The 23,561-nt window shown below is 43.4% G+C and overlaps 1 protein-coding gene across 1 annotated transcript in view; it reads right to left on the reverse strand.

Moving 5' to 3' along the window:
• LOC126473222 (rho-related BTB domain-containing protein 1-like) overlaps positions 1-23,561 on the reverse strand; it is a 415,532-nt gene that overhangs the window by 18,899 nt on the left and 373,072 nt on the right. Inside the window, exon 12 of the mRNA XM_050100131.1 lies at positions 7,649-7,906. Within this exon, the coding sequence (XP_049956088.1) occupies positions 7,649-7,906 (258 nt within the window). The remainder of the gene's footprint in view (positions 1-7,648; positions 7,907-23,561) is intronic.

A 23,561-nucleotide genomic window follows, 5' to 3' on the forward strand; every position in this document is an offset into this window, starting at 1 on the left:
GGTGACTGCTGAAAATTCTCTACTTTGTGTACGTCTTCCCGGCCAGGTTGGATAATTTCTCTGCTCAGGGATGAGTGGTGTTATCCTCATCATCATTTCATCAACATCAACACAAGGCACCAAAGTGGCATCAAATAAAAAGATTTGCACAAGGCGGCTGAACTTATCAAAAGGTGACTCCCTGCCAAAATATGACACATGCATATTTCATTTCAGTGCACTGTATTTTGGTGAAAGAACAGATGTAGACTTATAAATCATATTTGTCCTATATACTAAAGTAGGTAGTGTCCAGTTGACAATATTTTGTCTTTTAAATTTTATATAATCTCATTTGTGAACTTATAAATAATATGTGCTATGGAGAGACCCTTTCAAGATTGAAATTGAGGCTAAATATCATATTTTGAGGAGAGGAGGTAAGTAGTGAGAATAGTCAGTACTTTTTAAAATCTGTACAGGGGTTTGATAGTAGCATATTTGGAAATATCCCTCATGATAGTGATGTTTGCATATGTGACTGAACACATTTATCTATGTGAAAACAGGGTTTTAGTAATTTACTTGAGATATTATCAATTCAGTGAGCATTTTGCTTTTTAAGGAGGTAATTACATTCTTAATTTCTTTTGCAGAGCATGGAGTAATTATGATTTGCCCGTGTATGTGCAGCATTGGTTCTTACATGTGTTCTACATCTACGTGGATACTCTGCAAATCACACTCCAGTGCCTGGCAAAGTGTTCATTGAACCACCTTCACAATAATTCTGTATTATTCCACTCAGAAACAGTGTGTGGAAAAAAGAACACCTATATCTTTCAGTGTGAGCTCTGATTTCCCTTATCATTATGATTATCACAATCTGTGACATCGTCGCAAATTGAACAGTGACCCAAAAATACAATAAATTCCCTTTGCTTCACATCTATGATCACAATTTTTTTATGTCATCAGACGTAAAAAAATCTGTGACCATAGATGTGAGCAAAGGAAATTTATTATGGTGATTGTTTCTCCCTATGTAGGTCGGCATCAGCAAACTACCCTGATCAACCAGAACATTACGACCACCGACCTACTATCAATATAAACCCATCCAAGTGAAAGCAGCATCACCTGGCAAGGAATGACTGTTAGTCAGACACACACACAGTGCATGTAGTATCAGTGAGCATGCTGTCCATACGTATAATGGGAAAGGCGCACAGTCTATCTGAGTTTGACTGAGGGCAGATTGTGATGGCCTGGAGGCTCAGCATGAGCATTTTGAAAACGGCATGACTTGTTGGGTGTTCAAGGAGTGCTGTGGTGAGTGTCTTCAATACCAAGGTGACACCACATCTAGCCATTGTGAGGTTGAGAGGCCACCCCTCATTACAGATGTCGGACACCATAGGCTGGGCAGACTGGTAAAACAGGACAGGCAGCAAACTGTGGTGCAACTAACCTCAGACTTTAATGCTGGGCAGAGTAAAAGAGTGTGTGTGAACACACAGTGCACTGAACACTACCAGTGGGCCTCTGCAGCTGGTGACCTATACATGCATCAATGTTAACACTACGATATCGGCAACTACAACTGAAATGGGCACGTGATTATTGGCAATGGACATTGGTGGAGTGGCCGAGAATTGCATGGTCTGATGAATCCCTATACCTTCTTCATCAAGCCAATGGGAGGGCACAAATCCATCATCTTCTAATGGAACAACTCCTTGACACTTCCACTGTGGGGCAGAGACAAGCTGGTGGCGGCTCCGTTATGCACTAGGGAACACTCATGGTAGCATCCATGAGTCCAATGAGCTCGTGCAAGACACTATGTTGGCCAAGGAGTATCATACACTGGTTGCAGACCACATACACTCCTTCATGGCAATCATGTTTCCCAATAGCCATGGCATTTTTCAACAAAATAACGCATCATGTCAAAAGGCTATGAGTGCGATGGAGTGGTTCGAGAACACAGTGGCAAGCTCCAATTGATGTGCTTACCTCCAACTTGATAGACCTGAACTCAATCGAACACATCTGGGATTTGATTGAACATGGTGTCAGAGCTAATTGCCCCACTCCCCGCAATTTACAGGAATTTGTTGACTTGTGTGTGCAGATATGGTGCCAACTCTCTCCATTGACCCACCAAGGTCTCATTGCTTCCATGCCATGATGTATCGCCGCTGTTATCCATGGTAAAGGTGAACATAAGGCTATTAAGTAGGTTGTCATAATGTTCTGATTGATCAATGTATTTTGCTTTCGGAGAAGAAAGTTGGTGATTGAAATTTCATGAAAAGATCCTGTCACAGTGAGATATTCCTTTGTTTTAATGATGTCCACCACAAATCCTGTATCATGTCCATGACACTCTTTCACCTATTTTTCGATAATACAATATGTGCTGCCCTTCTTTGAACTTTCTTGACATACTCTGTTCAACCTATCTGCAAGGATCCCACACCATGCAGCACTACTCCTAAAGAGGATGGACAAGCATAATGTAGGCAGTCTCTTTAGTAGAACTGCTGAATCTTCTAAGTGTTCTGCCAATAAAACACAGTCTTTGGTTCGCCTTCCCCTCAACATGTTCTACACAAGCTTTCCAATTTAAGTTGTTCGTAATTGTAATTCCTAGGTATTTAATTGAGTTTATGGCCTTTAGATTTTATTGATTTATCATGTAATCAAAGTTTAACAGATTCCTTTTAGCACTCATGTGGATAACCTCATGCTTTTCATTATTTAGGGTCAACTGCCAATTTTTGCACCATACAGATATCTTTACTAAATCATTTTGCAATTTGTTTTGATCTTCTGATGACTTAATTAGGTAGTAAATGACAGCATCATCTGCAAACAATCTAAGACTGCTGTTCAGTTTGTCTCCTAAATCGTTTATATCGATAAGGAACAGCAGGGGTCTTGGAGAACACCAAAAATCACTTCTGTTTTACTCTCTGACAGAAAATCATGAATGCATTTTGTGTAAATTTTATAATTAATCTATAATAAGAAAAAACAACAGTTGTAGCTGCAGAATGAAATTAATCTATTAAAAACGAATGGTCTTTAAGAAGAAGAAAAAAAAAAACTTTGTTATTTGAGATTCATAACAGTCACACCTGTAGAATGGACTATCAGCTATAAATTTATAGTACATAAGAAAACATTCAATTTGAGTAGTTTAAATGGGCATTCATAAGTCTTCTACTGTATAGATACAGTTATTTTGAAGTAACGTTGCATAATTATAGATACATCATTGGAATGACAGACCTTTATTTGTTGTGAAAATATGTACATTTTCATGAACAAAACGCTGTTTTGTGGATATAAATACAAGTCACAGGCAGTATATTGAGCCCCTAAAAAGATAATTTTGTGGTGGAGGGGAGATGCACTTGTCTTGTTATGTTACTTATTCTCCTTTGGTTAATAAATCTCTCTCTGTGTGTGAGATGTCCCAAAATGGAATGCAAATGTGAGTACTGAGTACAAGTACCAAATATGAGTATTTTTAGTGCTTTGGTGTCACAGACTTTACTTGAGGACATTAAATGCATAGCACAAACTACCCAATCTAGTTACTAACTTTTTTATGTATGTCCCGCTGTACTGTGTCATCTACCCAACTATGAGAAATTTAGTGGTTTCCTCTTGGTTTATAGGTACACTTTCAAACCTGGCATCACCTATCCTTGATGAAACTATATGTGGTGGGCAAAAGCTTATATACACAGTTTTGTCATTCAGTAACAGTTTGTGTTTAATCAACTTAACAGCTTGGAATTTGTATCAGAAATTGTGTTTTGTATATCATCAGCACTGTGATATGAATTAGTACATACACTGGAGTCATCAGCAAACATTACAAAGAAACCCTTTCAAATGCTTTGGGGCAGATAACTGATAAATGTGATAAACAGGAGTGGAAGAACCCTAGAGGAATGCCTTGTCTTTTGACTTGGCCCTTTGAGTGTATGCTTCCAACATTTTTTTGAATCGCAGACAGGCATAAGAAAAAGACTCTCACAATTAAAGCTTTCGGCAATTACCACCTTCATCAACAATAGACAAGCGCACACACACACACACACACACACACACACACACACACACACACACACACACACACAAAACTGTAGTCTAAGGCAACTGAAACCACACTGTGAGCAGCAGCACCAGTGCACGATTAGAGTAGAGACTGGGTGGGGGTAAGGAGGAGGCTGGGGTGGGGAGGGGGAGGGATAGTATGGTGGGGGTGGCAGACAGTGAAGTACTGCAGGTTAGATGGAGGGCAGGGGAGAGTTGGGAAAGGGGGGGAAGTAGTGGAAAAGGAGAGAAATAAAAAGATTGGCTGTGATGGTGGAATGACAGCCGTGTAGTGCTGGAATGGGAACAGGGAAGGGGGCTTGGTGGGTGAGGACAGTGACTAATGAAGGTTGAGGCCAGGAGGGTTATGGGAAAGTAGGACGTATCGCAGGGAAAGTTCCCACCTGCACAGTTCAGAAAAGCTGGTGTTGGTGGGAAGGATCCACATGGCACAGGCAGTCACTGAAATGAAGGATATCATGTTTGGCAGCATGTTCAGCAACAGGGTGGTCCACTTGTTTCTTGGCCACAATTTGTCGGTGGCCATTCATGCTGACAGACCGCTTGTTGGTTGTCATGCCTACTTAGAATGCAGCACAATAGTTTCAGTTTAGCTTGTAGACCACATGACTGGTTTCACAGATAGCCATGCCTTTGATGGGATCCCCCACCATTGCCTGCTCCAGTCCGGTCACTGACATCACCTATCCCAAACTGCTGTTGTATGCACTATAAACTTCATTTTGAAATGAATACAGTGCAGTATTTAATGATCTTCCTTTTTGAAAGCCATACTGAAGGGCTCAATAAAAAACTGCTTTCCAGGAACTTAACAATGCATATATAAATATTGCTTTTCCAAGGACCTTGAGTATATTTGATATGATTGCAATGGGCCTGTAGTTATTAATATCATTTCTTTTGCCTTTTATAAAGAAGCAAACCCTGCTTTGAAAATTGAAAGGAATTGGCCTGACAGCATGGAGCAATTTATTACATCTGACAAGGGCAGATGGCAGGTTTGTTTGAGAAGGTAATCAGATATTCCACCAAAATCACATGAGTATGAGTTTGGTTTCTATTTTACAACACTGCAGGTATCACCTGGTGTGACTGTATCAAGAAACTATGTTTAGGGGAACAACTAGGTCTGAACCCAGAAGGGCATTAGAACAGTATTTGAGAACATTTGTTGCCAGTGTTTATTAAGTGGTTATTGAAAACTTCACATATCTAGATAACACTATCCTCATTCTAAATGCATTCATTGAGTAACACTTGCTTTTCTTCCAAATTGTCTCATTGATAGCTTCCCACATGCCATGAGATTTATTCCTAAAGTTGACTACAAACTGCTGATTATACTCTTTCATAGCTTCAGGACAACATTTCGGCCAAATTGGTAGTACTGTAGAGTCGTGTTTGTGTTGTTGTTTTTGTTGGTAGTGGGGCGTATGTGTTGATGCTGATGCTGATGATGATGATGATGAGAGAAAGCTATAGAAGATGAATATTTGCTGTTTACTTTAACTTATATTTAAATAACCTAATTTGATAACCACTTCTGTTTATGAGAATAACAGTCATCCTGTTCTTAGTTTCATATTAGCCCTTTGTGTCTCAGTTTCATAATAAGAATGACAGTATAACTAAATAAGCTGCACTAGGACATGCACATACAGTTTAATGTACAGCAGACTAGATTTCGAGTGAAAGGAGGTGAGCCAGATGAGGATCAAATCCACACGGCAGATTAATGACTGTTGGTGTGCTGCACCTGCCAACTGAATAGCGTTTATTAAGCAGTTTCACAATTTCATTTACGCAAATGCTGAGCTGGTCGCCACCTCTTAGAAAATACAATACACAAACAGTTGTGATTCATGCACAACTTCCCTCCCTTGAATTAATTAATGATTGTGGTGGCAGGAAGAGCATACAAGGGGAAGGGGGGGGGGGGGGGGGAGGCAAAAATAACAAGACTTTTTCTCTAGCAGTTGATAAAACACTAGTTCTAAATTCTCCTGCTGGATGCCTTTACTAGATGCCATTTTCTACAAATTGCTCTATTGGTGTAGAAAAATTAAAGTGGTCAGAGTAACTATTTTCATGAGCACTGTTTCATGTTCAGCAATTTTTCAATGGCAGACATAACAACATGCTAACATCAGGTCTTGTATCTTGTTAGAGAAACCAGAAGCAGAAACTATCACAATGCTTCAGACAGCACATGTGGAGCAAACTTTGAGCCTGTCAATGATTCACTAGCGGTTTTCTCATTTTAAAAGTGGTTAAATGTCAACTGAAGATAAATAATGACTGGGACATGGACAAAAACATTGCAAAAACATGTTGCAATCATGTTTGACCATCATAGAACAACTTATGAATTGGTGGAATTGACTGGAATATCCTGCAGTGCATTCCAGTTAATTTTCTCTGAAGATGAAAAGTGCTGCAGCAAAATTTGTTCTGTATGTGCTTTCTGATGATCAGGGAGCCAATTATTTGCACATTTGCTGGGAACTGAAAGAACAGTAAGAAATTGATCCAAATTTGGGCACAAAAGTCATCTCGAGTGACGAGTTGTGGTGTTATGCATACAACCCAAGAACTAAGCAACAATCCAGCCAGTGAAGACTTGAACTTCATCACTAAGACGAAAGACAGTAAAACAGATGAGATCTCATATGAAGGCAATGTTTGTTTGTTTTTTTCAACACCAAGGGAACTGTCTGCTGTGAACTTGTTTCTCAGGATACCTCTGATAACCAACATTATTATCTTGAAGTGCTAAAACGATTATGTGAAGCAGTGAGGGAAAAACTATCTGCATTTTGGAAATCAGGAGATTTGCTTTTGCACCACAAAAATGCCTCTCCACACACAGCACTGAATATTGGACTGCTTTTGCTTACAAGCCCAAATGACAATGATTTCTCACCCACTCTACTCACTGGACATGGTCCTATCTAATTTTATACCTGAAAGGAAAGTGTTTTTCAAGATTAGAGGAAGTGAAAAAAAAATCAATGGTAGCACTACACAGCATAATTTCATAAGAGTTTAAAAGCTGTTTTCACCAATAGAAAAATATTGGGACAAATGTATTATGCTCGATGGATACTGTTTTGAAGGTGTTTAAGTTTTTAAATTGTTCCATCAAATACATGATTTTTTTGTAAAGCAATTCTTGTTATTTTTTGGTCCCTCCTTGTATGAACACACATTTAAAAAAAAAAAAAATTTCCAAATCAGGAAAGACACTTGGCCTCATATACACATTAAATGCTACAAAAGAGAGAGAGAACTGAATAATCTACGGTACAACCTTCGCCCACAATAATCAAGGAATCCACATAATTTTTCAAAATTGATGCTGTAAAGAATATTGGGTAACTATTTCAGTTTTCAGAATGAGTTTATAAAATTACTTGCTATTAGTTGTGGATCATTTTCTTTGTTAGTCGCATTAACAATGTAATTGTTTACTGCATTTTCAACAACACATATGTAACTGTTAAAAAACTGTGTAAAAAAATAATGCAACAACCTTGCATGGTTCGAGCAGGCGTAAACAGTGCTCTAGCACGGCATCAGATGGAGCACCATCAATGGAAGCTGATGCTAAATGTGACAGTTCCTCAACTACCCGTTTTTCAACTAGATTTACTAATCGTGGCAGGCATAGCCGATTTCCTAGTTCAAGCAGATCAAGGCATCTTGAAGGAGAAACTGGTGGCACATCATCTGTATACAAATATTCAAGTAATTGATGAAATGTGTCTTCTCGCACTCCTGGGAACAGGATCTGTTGGCAAAACAAGAAAAGGTGCGTTAAATACTTGAAGACAAGAGACAGTCAACAAAGGGTACAGAATTCAGTCAAAAGTACAGTTACTAAATGTAATGGATATACATTTTGTAATATACGTTTTTATAAAATCTGGATAAAACATTACAGTAAGTTAAAGAGTGTACACGATGGATGAATGAGCCCTACATACTTACAGCAGACTAGAAAATTGCCGATAGCAAACTCATTCATACATTCATGATGAAGCAAAAGCTCATGGATGTGGCAATAAATTTTGAGTTGGCGGGAAACAAAAACACATGTCTACAGGTAGCAGACCTTACAGGAGAAGAACAAGTGAGTAGGTCTCTCAGAATCAAGAAAGATATATAATAGGGTGTCACATATGAGATTCCATATAAGTTAACAAAACTATAAGACAGTTGAGTGGCCACAGCTGATCAAATATTAATTCAGTTTGATGCAAAGAAGTAAGACATTTTATGCATTTAAATTTATAGTTCAGAGATAGATGTAAACAAAGGCAAATAAGACAGGTAAGTAAGAACAATAAAATGTTAAGCTGTTATTGATACAAAAAAGAAGAAACTATATATATATATATATATTAATAGAGGGAAACATTCCACATGGGAAAAATATACCTAAAAACAAAGATGATGTGACTTACCAAACGAAAGTGCTGGCACGTCGATAGACACACAAACAAACACAAACATACACACAAAATTCAAGCTTTCGCAACAAACTGTTGCCTCATCAGGAAAGAGGGAAGGAGGGGGAAAGACGAAAGGATGTGGGTTTTAAGGGAGAGGGTAAGGAGTCATTCCAATCCCGGGAGCGGAAAGACTTACCTTAGGGGGAAAAAAGGACAGGTATACACTCGCACACATACTCATATCCATCCGCACATACACAGACACAAGCAGACATTTGTAAAGGCAAAGAGTTTGGGCAGAGATGTCAGTCGAGGTGGAAGTGCAGAGGCAAAGATGTTGTTGAATGACAGGTGAGGTATGAGTGGCGGCAACTTGAAATTAGTACTCTCTGCTGGAAGTATCACTTTTCCACGAAGAAAAATGATCCTAATGCTACTCCTAATGATCCAACTCCCCAAGACACTAACCAAATTGAACCCTGCCTAACAGTTCCGTCCTCCGTCACAGTGGGACCCACCTCCTCTTCCTCAAAATCACCCTCTCCAAACCTTCCAGGAATTTCTGACTTCCAGCCTTGCCTCTCAATCCTTCTTAAAAAACCTTAATCCTACTCCCAACATCACCACTGCTGAAGCCCAGGCTATCCGTGATCTGAAGGCTGACCGGTCCATCGTCATCCTTCCGGCGGACAAGGGTTCCACGACCGTGGTACTTGATCGTCGGGAGTATGTGGCTGAGGGACTGCGTCAGCTTTCAGACAACACCACAGATAAAGTTTGCCAAGGTAATCTCATTCCTGATGTCCAGGCGGAGCTTCAGGGAATCCTCAGAACCGTAGGCCCCCTACAAAACCTTTCAACTGACTCCATCAACCTCCTGACCCCACCGACACCCCGCACCCCTACCTTCTACCTTCTTCCTAAAATTCACAAACCCAATCATCCCGGCCGCCCCATTGCAGCTGGTTACCAAGCCCCCACAGAACATATCTCTGCCTACATAGATCAACACCTTCAACCCATTACATGCAGTCTCCCATCCTTCATCAAAGACACCAACCACTTTCTCGAACGCCTGGAATCCTTACCCAATCCGTTACCCCCGGAAACCATCCTTGTAACCATTGATGCCACTTCCTTATACACAAATATCCCGCACGTCCAGGGCCTCGCTGCGATGGAGCCCTTCCTTTCACGCCGATCACCTGCCACCCTACCTAAAACCTCTTTCCTCATTACCTTAGCCAGCTTCATCCTGACCCACAACTTCTTCACTTTTGAAGGCCAGACATACCAACAATTAAAGGGAACGGCCATGGGTACCAGGATGGCCCCCTCGTACACCAACCTATTCATGGGTCGCTTAGAGGATGCCTTCTTGGTTACCCAAGCCTGCCAACCCAAAGTTTGGTACAGATTTATTGATGACATCTTCATGATCTGGACTCACAGTGAAGAAGAACTCCAGATTTTCCTCTCCAACCTCAACTCCTTTGGTTCCATCAGATTCACCTGGTCCTACTCCAAATCCCATGCCACTTTCCTTGATGTTGACCTCCACCTGTCCAATGGCCAGCTTCACACATCCGTCCACATCAAACCCACCAACAAGCAACAGTACCTCGATTATGACAGCTGCCACCCATTCCACATCAAACGGTCCCTTCCCTACAGCCTAGGTCTTCGTGGCAAATGAATCTGCTCCAGTCCGGAATCCCTGAACCATTACACCAACAACCTGACAACAGCTTTCGCATCCCGCAACTACCCTCCCGACCTGGTACAGAAGCAAATAACCAGAGCCACTTCCTCATCCTCTCAAACCCAGAACCTCCCACAGAAGAAACACAAAATTGCCCCACTTGTGACAGGATACTTTCCAGGACTGGATCAGACTCTGAATGTGGCTCTCCAGCAGGGATACGACTTCCTCAAATCCTGCCCTGAAATGAGATCCATCCTTCATGAAATCCTCCCCACTTCACCAAGAGTGTCTTTCCGCCGTCCACCTAACCTTCGTAACCTCTTAGTTCATCCCTATGAAATCCCCAAACCACCTTCCCTACCCTCTGGCTCCTACCCTTGTAACTGTAACTGCCCCCGGTGTAAAACCTGTCCCATGCACCCTCCCACCACCACCTACTCCAGTCCTGTAACCCGGAAGGTGCACACGATCAAAGGCAGAGCCACGTGTGAAAGCACCCATGTGATTTACCAACTGACCTGCCTACACTGTGACGCAGTCTATGTGGGAATGACCAGCAACAAACTGTCCATTCGCATGAATGGACACAGGCAGACAGTGTTTGTTGGTAATGAGGATCACCCTGTGGCTAAACATGCCTTGGTGCACGGCCAGCACATCTTGGCACAGTGTTACACCGTCCAGGTTATCTGGATACTTCCCACTAACACCAACCTATCCAAACTCCGGAGATGGGAACTTGCTCTTCAATATATCCTCTCTTCCCGTTATCCACCAGGCCTCAATCTCCGCTAATTTCAGGTTGCCGCCACTCATACCTCACCTGTCATTCAACAACATCTTTGCCTCTGCACTTCCACCTCGACTGACATCTCTGCCCAAACTCTTTGCCTTTACAAATGTCTGCTTGTGTCTGTGTATGTGCGGATGGATATGAGTGTGTGTGCGAGTGTATACCTGTCCTTTTTTCCCCCTAAGGTATGTCTTTCCGCTCCCGGGATTGGAATGACCCCTTACCCTCTCCCTTAAAACCCACATCCTTTCGTCTTTCCCTCTCCTTCCCTCTTTCCTGATGAGGCAACAGTTTGTTGCGAAAGCTTGAATTTTGTGTGTATGTTTGTGTTTGTTTGTGTGTCTGTCGACCTGCCAGCACTTTCATTTGGTAAGTCACATCATCTTTGTTTTTAGATATATTTTTCCTACGTGGAATGATTTCCTCTATTATAACCATATCATTAATTTGAACCCAACAATTACGTTTGTTATTGACGCTGTTGCATTTCGAAATCTTTCCTGTCGTCTTATTTTCTCTTCATTTTCTCTTTCTGTTTTTACCAGTAGTCTCACTTTGTATTCACCTTCCCCTTTTTACGGTAATACAATTTTATCCCGCCTATATATACTCAATAATACGTAACCCACTTCCAAACCATAACCAAAAAAATTTTATTTTCCGCTTTCAACACTACCGCTGCTATAAAATCCACCGTTTCTAGTTCAATAACAGCTGCTTTCACGTATGAAACAACCATTTCAGCTAGTTCTGATAACTTTCACTTTATTTCCCCTTCCGTTTTTCGCACATCACTGATCATTTTTAGCCGCTCCCCACAGGTTATAACGTCATTATTTCTTCGTCAGACAATTGTTAGCCCCATTTTCGTAATCTTTCACCACAACACCACTCCTTTTAATACATTTATACGTTTTTTCGAAATTTTCCCGAATTTATCCGTCCTTTAACGTGTTCTAGCGGCAACACAACCACCTAACCTTCATGCACATCGCTGTCTACCAACCCAAGTTCACCACAGGATCAACTTAACCGACACTTTTTCGCCTTTTTTCATACCAGATCTCCAGTTACTTTCCAGATCACCCTTATCTCTCCCCATATATTTTTATCTTTCATTTTCATTTCAACCTCATGGGTCTTTAAATATGTCTGCTTGTGTCTGTATATGTGTGGATGGATGTGTGTGTGTGTGTGTGTGTGTGTGTGTGTGTGTGTGTGTGTGTGTGCGAGTGTATACCCGTCCTTTTTTCCCCCTAAGGTAAGTCTTTCCGCTCCCGGGATTGGAATGACTCCTTACCCTCTCCCTTAAAACCCACATCCTTTCGTCTTTCCCTCTCCTTCCCTCTTTCCTGATGAGGCAACAGTTTGTTGCGAAAGCTTGAATTTTGTGTGTATGTTTGTGTTTGTTTGTGTGTCTGTCGACCTGCCAGCACTTGGTAAGTCACATCATCTTTGTTTTTAGATATATTTTTCCTACGTGGAATGATTCCCTCTATTATAACTATATATATATATATATACATCTAAAAAGAAAGATGATGAAACTTACCAAACAAAAGCGCTGGCAGGTCGATAGACACACAAACAAACACAAACATACACACAAAATTCTAGCTTTCGCAACCAATGGTTGCCTCGTCAGGAAAGAGGGAAGGAGAAGGAAAGACAAAAGGATATGGGTTTTAAGGGAGAGGGTAAGGAGTCATTCCAATCCCGGGAGCGGAAAGACTTACCTTAGGGGGAAAAAAGGACAGGTATACACTCGCACACACACACATATCCATCCACACATACACAGACACAAGCAGACATTTGTAAAGGCAAAGAGTTTGGGCATTTTTTGGGCAGAGATGTCAGTCGGGGCGGATGTACAGAGGCAAAGATGAAGTTGAAAGACAGGTGAGGTATGAGCGGCAGCAAATTGAAATTAGAAATTAGCGGAGATTGAGGCCTGGCGGATAGCGAGAAGAAAGGATATGCTGAAGGGCAAGTTCCCATCTCCGGAGTTCTGACAGGTTGGTGTTAGTGGGAAGTATCCAGATAACCCGGACGGTGTAACACTGTGCCAAGATGTGCTGGCCGTGCACCAAGGCATGTTTAGCCACAGGGTGATCCTCATTACCAACAAACACTGTCTGCCTGTGTCCATTCATGCGAATGGACAGTTTGTTGCTGGTCATTCCCACATAGAACGCTTCACAGTGTAGGCAGGTCAGTTGGTAAATCACGTGGGTGCTTTCACACGTGGCTCTGCCTTTGATCGTGTACACCTTCCGGGTTACAGGACTGGAATAGGTGGTGGTGGGAGAGTGCATGGGACAGGTTTTACACCGGGGGCGGTTACAGGGGTAGGAGCCAGAGGGTAGGGAAGGTGGTTTGGGGATTTCATAGGGATGAACTAAGAGGTTGCGAAGGTTAGGTGGACGGCGGAAAGACACTCTTGGTGGAGTGGGGAGGATTTCATGAAGGATGGATCTCATTTCAGGGCAGGATTTGAGGAAGTCGTATCCCTGCTGGAGAGCCACATTCAGAATCTGATCCAGTCCCGGAAAGTATCCTGTCACAAGTGGGGCACTTTTGGGGTTCTTCTGTGGAAGGTTCCGGGTTTGAGGAGATGAGGATGAGAACTCCAGAATTTCCTCTCCAACCTCAACTCCTTTGGTTCCATCAGATTCACCTGGTCCTACTCCAAATCCCATGCCACTTTCCTTGACGTTGACCTCCACCTGTCCAATGGCCAGCTTCACACGTCCGTCCACATTAAACCCACCAACAAGCAACAGTACCTCCATTATGACAGCTGCCACCCATTCCACATCAAACGGTCCCTTCCCTACAGCCTAGGTCTTCGTGGCAAACGAATCTGCTCCAGTCCGGAATCCTTGAACCATTACACCAACAACCTGAAAACAGCTTTTGCATCCCGTAACTACCCTCCCGACCTGGTACAGAAGCAAATAACCAGAGCCACATCCTCATCTCCTCAAACCCGGAACCTTCCACAGAAGAACCCCAAAAGTGCCCCACTTGTGACAGGATACTTTCCGGGACTGGATCAGATTCTGAATGTGGCTCTCCAGCAGGGATACGACTTCCTCAAATCCTGCCCTGAAATGAGATCCATCCTTCATGAAATCCTCCCCACTCCACCAAGAGTGTCTTTCCGCCGTCCACCTAACCTTCGCAACCTCTTAGTTCATCCCTATGAAATCCCCAAACCACCTTCCCTACCCTCTGGCTCCTACCCCTGTAACCGCCCCCGGTGTAAAACCTGTCCCATGCACCCTCCCACCACCACCTATTCCAGTCCTGTAACCCGGAAGGTGTACACGATCAAAGGCAGAGCCACGTGTGAAAGCACCCACGTGATTTACCAACTGACCTGCCTACACTGTGAAGCGTTCTATGTGGGAATGACCAGCAACAAACTGTCCATTCGCATGAATGGACACAGGCAGACAGTGTTTGTTGGTAATGAGGATCACCCTGTGGCTAAACATGCCTTGGTGCACGGCCAGCACATCTTGGCACAGTGTTACACCGTCCGGGTTATCTGGATACTTCCCACTAACACCAACCTGTCAGAACTCCGGAGATGGGAACTTGCCCTTCAGCATATCCTTTCTTCTCGCTATCCGCCAGGCCTCAATCTCCGCTAATTTCTAATTTCAATTTGCCGCCGCTCATACCTCACCTGTCTTTCAACTTCATCTTTGCCTCTGTACATCCGCCCCGACTGACATCTCTGCCCAAAAAATGCCCAAACTCTTTGCCTTTACAAATGTCTGCTTGTGTCTGTGTATGTGTGGATGGATATGTGTGTGTGTGCGAGTGTATACCTGTCCTTTTTTCCCCCTAAGGTAAGTCTTTCCGCTCCCGGGATTGGAATGACTCCTTACCCTCTCCCTTAAAACCCATATCCTTTTGTCTTTCCTTCTCCTTCCCTCTTTCCTGACGAGGCAACCATTGGTTGCGAAAGCTAGAATTTTGTGTGTATGTTTGTGTTTGTTTGTGTGTCTATCGACCTGCCAGCGCTTTTGTTTGGTAAGTTTCATCATCTTTCTTTTTAGATGTATTTTTCCCACGTGGAAGGTTTCCCTCTATTATATTCATATCATTAATTTGAAGCCAACAATCACGTTTGTTATTGTTATCGTTATTGTTATTGTCACTGTTACATTTCGAAGTCTTTTCTGTCGTCTTATTTCCTCCTTCTGTTTTTGCCATCACTTTCTATTCACCTTCTCCTTTTTTACCGTAATCCAGTATACAATTTTATCCCGTCGATATACACTCAATAATACGTAATAATACGTAAATCACTTCCAAACCATAACCAAAAAAATTTTTTTTTTTTTCCGCTTTGCTGCTATAAAATCCACCGTTTCCAGTCCACAAACAGTTCCTTTCAGCTATTAAACAACCCTTTCGGCAGTTTTAATAACTTTTGCTTTATTTCCATTTCCGTTTTTCTCACATCACCGATCATTTTTAGCCGCTTCCCACAGGTTTTAACGTCATTATTTCTTCATCAAACAATTGTTAGCTTCATTTCCATAATCTGCCACCACCAAACCACTCCTTTTAATACATCCTCACGTAGTTTTTTCGAAATTTTCCCGAATTTCTCCACCCTTTAACGTGTTTTGGCGGCAACACAACCACCTAACCTTTATGCACATCATTATCTACCTACACAAGTTCACCACAGGATCAACATAGCCCAGCCCTAACCAACCCTTTTTCGCCTTTTTTCACACCAGATCTCCATTGGCTTTCTAATTTTACCTTTATCTCTCCCCATATATTTTTTCATATTTATTCTCATTTTCATTTCAGCCTCGTGTTCCACTTTCCACCTTCTAGTACCATGTCACCCTCACAACACCTTCACAACGACCCCATTAAGTTTTATTTACATTCCCTCCGCAAACATGCCTTCGCCCTAGCCAGATTACACTCCCATATTTTATTTTCTCAGGCTTGTCTGACATTTGGCATCACCCCCAAAGGCCTCACACTTAAAGTTCCCATCTCTGGCTGCAACCCTTCTTTCCATCAGTCCCTATACCAGTTCCAAACCAAACAATCCATTGCCCTCACCCACCTAATCCTTCACCTACACATCCACTCTGCCAATCAACACGCCCATCAACTCCTATCCTTTATAAAAATCCTCAATCTTTCCTCTCCCACATCCACACCTATTGTTCAGAGCATCCTCCTACAGGCCAACCGCAAATTAGAGCAGCATGCCACCCTCCACCTTAAAAAACTATCCAATCTCCTGGTTTCCCACCTCCGGAAAGGCAACTCACTCACCCTTCACAACCTTTCCAGCAAACCTCAACCTCCTCTCATTGCACACAAACCCAGTCTCTCCCATCTACTCAATCTCCCACTTCCAGCTCCACTCCCTCCAAAACCTCAAAATTCCAATCAACGCAATCTGGAACCACAACACCCCAATTCAGTAGTTAACCTTTCCTCCAAACCTCTCTCCCAATCCGAAACCTCTGTCCTATCCAAAGGCCTCACCTTCAGCCCCACTCCCAGATTTAACCAAACAGCCCTCGTCAAAGATTTACTGTCCTACACCCGTACTCTCTGCTGGAAATATCACTTTGCCACGAAGAAAAATGATCCTAATCCTACTCCTAAGGATCCAACTCCCCAAGACACTATCCAAATTGAACCATGCCTGGAACAGTTCCGTCCTCCGTCACAGCGGGACCCACCTCCTCTTCCTCAAAATCACCCTCTCCTAACCTTCCAGGAATTTCTGACTTCCAGCCTTGCCTCTCAATCCTTTTTAAAAAACCTTAATCCTACTCCCAACATCACCACTGCTGAAGCCCAGGCTATCCGTGATCTGAAGGCTGACCGATCCATCGTCATTCTTCCGGCGGACAAGGGTTCCACAACTGTGGTACTTGATCGTCGGGAGTATGTGGCTGAGGGACTGCGTCAGCTTTCAGACAACACTACTTACAAAGTTTGCCAAGGCAATCCCATTCCTGATGTCCAGGCGGAGCTTCAAGGAATCCTCAGAACCTTAGGCCCCCTACAAAACCTTTCACCCGACTCCATCAACCTCCTGACCCCACCAACACCCCGCACCCCTACCTTCTACCTTCTTCCCAAAATTCACAAACCCAATCATCCCGGCCGTCCCATTGTAGCTGGTTACCAAGCCCCCACCGAACGCATCTCTGCCTACGTAGATCAACACCTTCAACCCATTACATGCAGTCTCCCATCCTTCATCAAAGACACCAACCACTTTCTCAAACGCCTGGAATCCCTACCCAGTCTGTTACCCCCGGAAACCATCCTTGTAACCATTGATGCCACTTCCTTATACACAAATATTCCGCATGTCCAGGGCCTCGCTGCGATGGAGCACTTCCTTTCACGCCGATCACCTGCCGCCCTACCTAAAACCTCTTTCCTCATTACCTTAGCCAGCTTCATCCTGACCCACAACTTCTTCACTTTTGAAGGCCAGACATACCAACAATTAAAGGGAACAGCCATGGGTACCAGGATGGCCCCCTCGTATGCCAACCTATTCATGGGTCGCTTAGAGGAAGCCTTCCTGGTTACCCAGGCCTGCCAACCCGAAGTTTGGTACAGATTTATTGATGACATTTTCGTGATCTGGACTCACAGTGAAGAAGAACTCCAGAATTTCCTCTCCAACCTCAACTCCTTTGGTTCCATCAGATTCACCTGGTCCTACTCCAAATCCCATGCCACTTTCCTTGACGTTGACCTCCACCTGTCCAATGGCCAGCTTCACACGTCCGTCCACATTAAACCCACCAACAAGCAACAGTACCTCCATTATGACAGCTGCCACCCATTCCACATCAAACGGTCCCTTCCCTACAGCCTAGGTCTTCGTGGCAAACGAATCTGCTCCAGTCCGGAATCCTTGAACCATTACACCAACAACCTGAAAACAGCTTTTGCATCCCGTAACTACCCTCCCGACCTGGTACAGAAGCAAATAACCAGAGCCACATCCTCATCTCCTCAAACCCGGAACCTTCCACAGAAGAACCCCAAAAGTGCCCCACTTGTGACAGGATACTTTCCGGGACTGGATCAGATTCTGAATGTGGCTCTCCAGCAGGGATACGACTTCCTCAAATCCTGCCCTGAAATGAGATCCATCCTTCATGAAATCCTCCCCACTCCACCAAGAGTGTCTTTCCGCCGTCCACCTAACCTTCGCAACCTCTTAGTTCATCCCTATGAAATCCCCAAACCACCTTCCCTACCCTCTGGCTCCTACCCCTGTAACCGCCCCCGGTGTAAAACCTGTCCCATGCACCCTCCCACCACCACCTATTCCAGTCCTGTAACCCGGAAGGTGTACACGATCAAAGGCAGAGCCACGTGTGAAAGCACCCACGTGATTTACCAACTGACCTGCCTACACTGTGAAGCGTTCTATGTGGGAATGACCAGCAACAAACTGTCCATTCGCATGAATGGACACAGGCAGACAGTGTTTGTTGGTAATGAGGATCACCCTGTGGCTAAACATGCCTTGGTGCACGGCCAGCACATCTTGGCACAGTGTTACACCGTCCGGGTTATCTGGATACTTCCCACTAACACCAACCTGTCAGAACTCCGGAGATGGGAACTTGCCCTTCAGCATATCCTTTCTTCTCGCTATCCGCCAGGCCTCAATCTCCGCTAATTTCTAATTTCAATTTGCTGCCGCTCATACCTCACCTGTCTTTCAACTTCATCTTTGCCTCTGTACATCCGCCCCGACTGACATCTCTGCCCAAAAAATGCCCAAACTCTTTGCCTTTACAAATGTCTGCTTGTGTCTGTGTATGTGTGGATGGATATGTGTGTGTGTGCGAGTGTATACCTGTCCTTTTTTCCCCCTAAGGTAAGTCTTTCCGCTCCCGGGATTGGAATGACTCCTTACCCTCTCCCTTAAAACCCATATCCTTTTGTCTTTCCTTCTCCTTCCCTCTTTCCTGACGAGGCAACCATTGGTTGCGAAAGCTAGAATTTTGTGTGTATGTTTGTGTTTGTTTGTGTGTCTATCGACCTGCCAGCGCTTTTGTCTGGTAAGTTTCATCATCTTTCTTTTTAGATATATTTTTCCCACGTGGAATGTTTCTCTCTATTATATATATATATATATATATATATATATATATATATATATATATATATATATATATATATATATATATATTATATATAAAAAACAAAGATGAGGTGACTTACCGAACAAAAGCGCTGGCAGGTCGATAGACACACAAACAAACACAAACACACACACAAAATTCAAGCTTTCGCAACAAACTGTTGCCTCATCAGGAAAGAGGGAAGGAGAGGGGAAGACGAAAGGAAGTGGGTTTTAAGGGAGAGGGTAAGGAGTCATTCCAATCCCGGGAGCGGAAAGACTTACCTTAGGGGGAAAAAAGGACAGGTATACACTCGCACACACGCACATATCCATCCACACATACAGACACAAGCAGACATTGGTCTTTAAATATGTCTGCTTGTGTCTGTATGTGTGGATGGATATGTGCGTGTGTGCGAGTGTATACCTGTCCTTTTTTCCCCCTAAGGTAAGTCTTTCCGCTCCCGGGATTGGAATGACTCCTTACCCTCTCCCTTAAAACCCACTTCCTTTCGTCTTCCCCTCTCCTTCCCTCTTTCCTGATGAGGCAACAGTTTGTTGCGAAAGCTTGAATTTTGTGTGTGTGTTTGTGTTTGTTTGTGTGTCTATCGACCTGCCAGCGCTTTTGTTCGGTAAGTCACCTCATCTTTGTTTTTTATATATAATTTTTCCCACGTGGAATGTTTCCTTCCATTATATATATATATATATATATATATATATATATATATATATGCCCATACAGAGAGAAATGAGAGAGTAATAAGCAGAAGTGGGGTTTAAAATGGATGTGGTGCTGTCAGCAGGAATATATGTGAACATATGGGTAAGGAATCATCTGTGTTTGTGTTGTACAATATGTTCTGAATAAAGTGCTACATATCTCCATGCAAAAAATGTATCCATCATATTTCTTATAAAGGCCTCTGAATTGCTAACATTAAGATAGTACATACTGGTGGTGAAATACATGGCATTTTAGTAACCAATTTTGTAGAACAGAGTTTCCAAAGGGAGCTTTAATATATCTTTGGATTATGCAACAGGACAGCACAGTAGTGGTCTCGCATATAATGTAAACTTACATTGAGAGATTACTTAGGTCAGATCTAACTCTCTACCCAAGCTGGTTGGAGGATACTGCCCATAATGCTCCAAACTTTCTCAATTGGGGACAGATCTGGAAATTTTGCAGGCTAAGGTAAGGTTCAGCAAGCACAAAGACAAGCAATAGAAACTCTTACCGTGTGCAGCACGTCTTCACTGGTCATTGCATCACTGAAGACAATTCCGCTCCAATCAATGAGATTACAGGCTGAAGACACATCTGGAGACTTCCAGGACAGTGGTGGGATACCTACCTGACTATTGCCTGCCATACGGTCTTACAACCAGGAGTGATGAGCAGGGGTGTCATTTCTTTTCATAGCTGGACCCCTTTGGTTGTCATCTATGACACTCTTGCAGCACAGTGGTACATTGATAATATTCTACTCCCTATTTTTTTGCCCTCCATGGTGACCCATTCTGGGCTTATATTTCAGCATGATAGTGCCTGCCTGCATATGGCAAGAATATCTACTGATTGTCTTACCCTTGCCAGACCCTACCTTGGCCAGCAGGGTTGCCAGATCTCTCCCCAATTGAGAATGTTTGGAGCATTATGAGCAGGGCCCTCCAACCATCTCAGGATTTTGACAATCTAACATGCAAATAGGATAGAATTTGGCAAGATATTGCTCAGTAGCTCATCCAACAACTGTATCGATCAATATCAGGCCAAACAACTGCTTGCATGATGGCCGGAGGTGGACCACCAAATTACTGACTTGCTCAATTTTTGGAGCTCTTTCTCTTGCATAAATCCTCCAAATTTTCTGAAATTGAAATCATGTGTTTGTCTGTACATGCACATCAAATCTACTGATTTCTGTCCCATCAGATAATTTCTTCGTGATATTTTTTTTTGTCTTAGAATATACATACTGTGAGGCTGCGATTATTATTCCCAAGTATTTTAACACATACCTGACCATGTGCATATATGAACCCCACACAGTTATGATTACTTTCTTGTACACAATGAATACTAAGGTAGGATTTATCCCAAAATATTATACCTTACTACTTCAAAGAATGAAAATATACAAAATATGTTAACTTACTGATTTTCATATCTGCTACGACATTTCTGTCGATAGATCAAAGATTTTTGGTACTGGCCACCTTAACTGCCCCCAGCCTAATACAAAATTCACAATGGAAATTAGAATAGTAGAACAGCTGTATTCCCTCAATGTATTTATTAAGAGAAGTGTAGGTAGACCCCTTAACCATGATATGATAGAAAATCTACAAATAATGTCCTCTGTCTCCATGCCACAATAATTTGTCAGAGATATTTGTATAAAGCGTTTTTGTACTTATTTGCTGCGCTTAGCTTTTAAATAGTTTTTCTGGGAAAACCTAGCGTAGTTTTCGCGTCTCGTATTTCAGTGAGTGTTTCTTGATTATCAGAGTAGCTCATCAGAAGATTATCTTGGGAATTTGTCACCGTATAGAGTAGGGTAAACATAGTCATGTGTAGCGACTGTGGTTGTTGTGAGCAGACGCAAGGAGAATTGGCCACTCTTCGGGGGCAAGTGGAGGCTTTGTCTGTTGGGCTCATCGAGCTCGAGGCGCAGGCGTCGGCTCGTAGTGGCGTTGGGGCAACTGTGGTGAGACCTATGCCTACTTCGGTGGCCTTGGAATCACATGGAACCCCTGATGTCGCTGCGTCTTCCGGCAGTGAGCATCTTACCGGTCAGCCATCACTCCAGGGTGAATGGCGGACAGTGGTGGGCTCGCGCGTGCCTGGCCGAAAGGCGAAGGTGGGATCTGGCCGCGTGGCAGCTGCCTTACCCCTTTCCAACAGGTACGGGGTGCTTCCTAGTGGTGATGACATCGTTTCCGAGCCACCACAGGATGCCTCGCCTGTTGGGCCAGTGGCCGATTCTCCGGCAAGGTCCCGACAGTCACAGAGGGCGGGCCTATTAGTTATAGGGAGCTCCAACGTTAGGCGGGTTATGGAGCCCCTCAGGAAAATAGCGGGTAGGTCGGGGAAGAATGCCAGTGTGCACTCGGTGTGCTTGCTGGGGGGTCTCGTCCGTAATGTGGAGGAGGCCCTTCCGGCAGCTATTGAACGCACTGGGTGTGACCGGCTGCAGATAGTAGCACATGTCGGAACGAATGACGCCTGCCGCTTGGGTTCTGAGGCCATCCTTGGTTCCTTCCGGCGGCTGGCTGATTTGGTGAAGACAACCAGCATTGCACGCGGAGTGCAAGCTGAGCTTAATATCTGCAGCATAGTGCCCAGAGTCGATCGCGGTCCTCTGGTTTGGAGCCGTGTGGAGGGTCTAAACCAGAGGCTCAGACGACTCTGCGACTATAATGGCTGCAAATTCATCGACCTCCGTTATTGGGCGGAGAACTGTAGGGCCCCCCTAGACAGGTCAGGCGTGCACTACACACCGGAAGCAGCTACTAGGGTAGCAGAGTACGTGTGGCGTGCACACGGGGGTTTTTTAGGTTAGAGGGACCCCCCCTTGGGCGAAACGATAAAATACCTGACGGCTTACCAGAGAGGACATTATCATCGTTGATAAAGAACGTCCGTCCTCAGAGACCAAAAACAGGAAAAGTTAACGTAATATTGGTAAACTGCAGGAGTATCCAGGGCAAGGTTCCTGAATTAGTATCTCTTATTGAAGGAAATAGTGCGCATATAGTATTAGGAACGGAAAGTTGGTTAAAACCGGAAGTGAACAGTAACGAAATCCTAGACACAGAATGGAATATATACCGCAAGGATAGGATAAACGCCAATGGTGGAGGAGTATTTACAGCAGTAAAGAATTCAATAATATCCAGTGAAGTTATCAGCGAATGCGAATGTGAAATAATCTGGGTTAAGTTAAGTATCAAAGGTGGGTCAGATATGATAGTCGGATGCTTCTATAGACCACCTGCATCAGCAACCATAGTAGTTGAGCGCCTCAGAGAGAACCCGCAGAACGCCGTGAAGAAGTTTCGTGATCATACTATTGTAATAGGGGGAGACTTCAATCTACCAGGTATAGAATGGGATAGTCACACAATCAGAACTGGAGCCAGGGACAGAGACTCTTGTGACATTATCCTGACCGCCTTGTCCGAGAATTACTTCAAGCAGATAGTTAGAGAACCAACTCGTGAAGCTAACGTTTTAGACCTCATAGCAACAAATAGACCGGAACTTTTTGACTCCGTGAATGTAGAAGAGGGTATCAGTGATCATAAGTCAGTGGT

Source organism: Schistocerca serialis, chromosome 4 (assembly GCF_023864345.2).
Source record: "Schistocerca serialis cubense isolate TAMUIC-IGC-003099 chromosome 4, iqSchSeri2.2, whole genome shotgun sequence".
Classification (NCBI taxonomy): Eukaryota; Metazoa; Arthropoda; class Insecta; order Orthoptera; family Acrididae; genus Schistocerca; species Schistocerca serialis.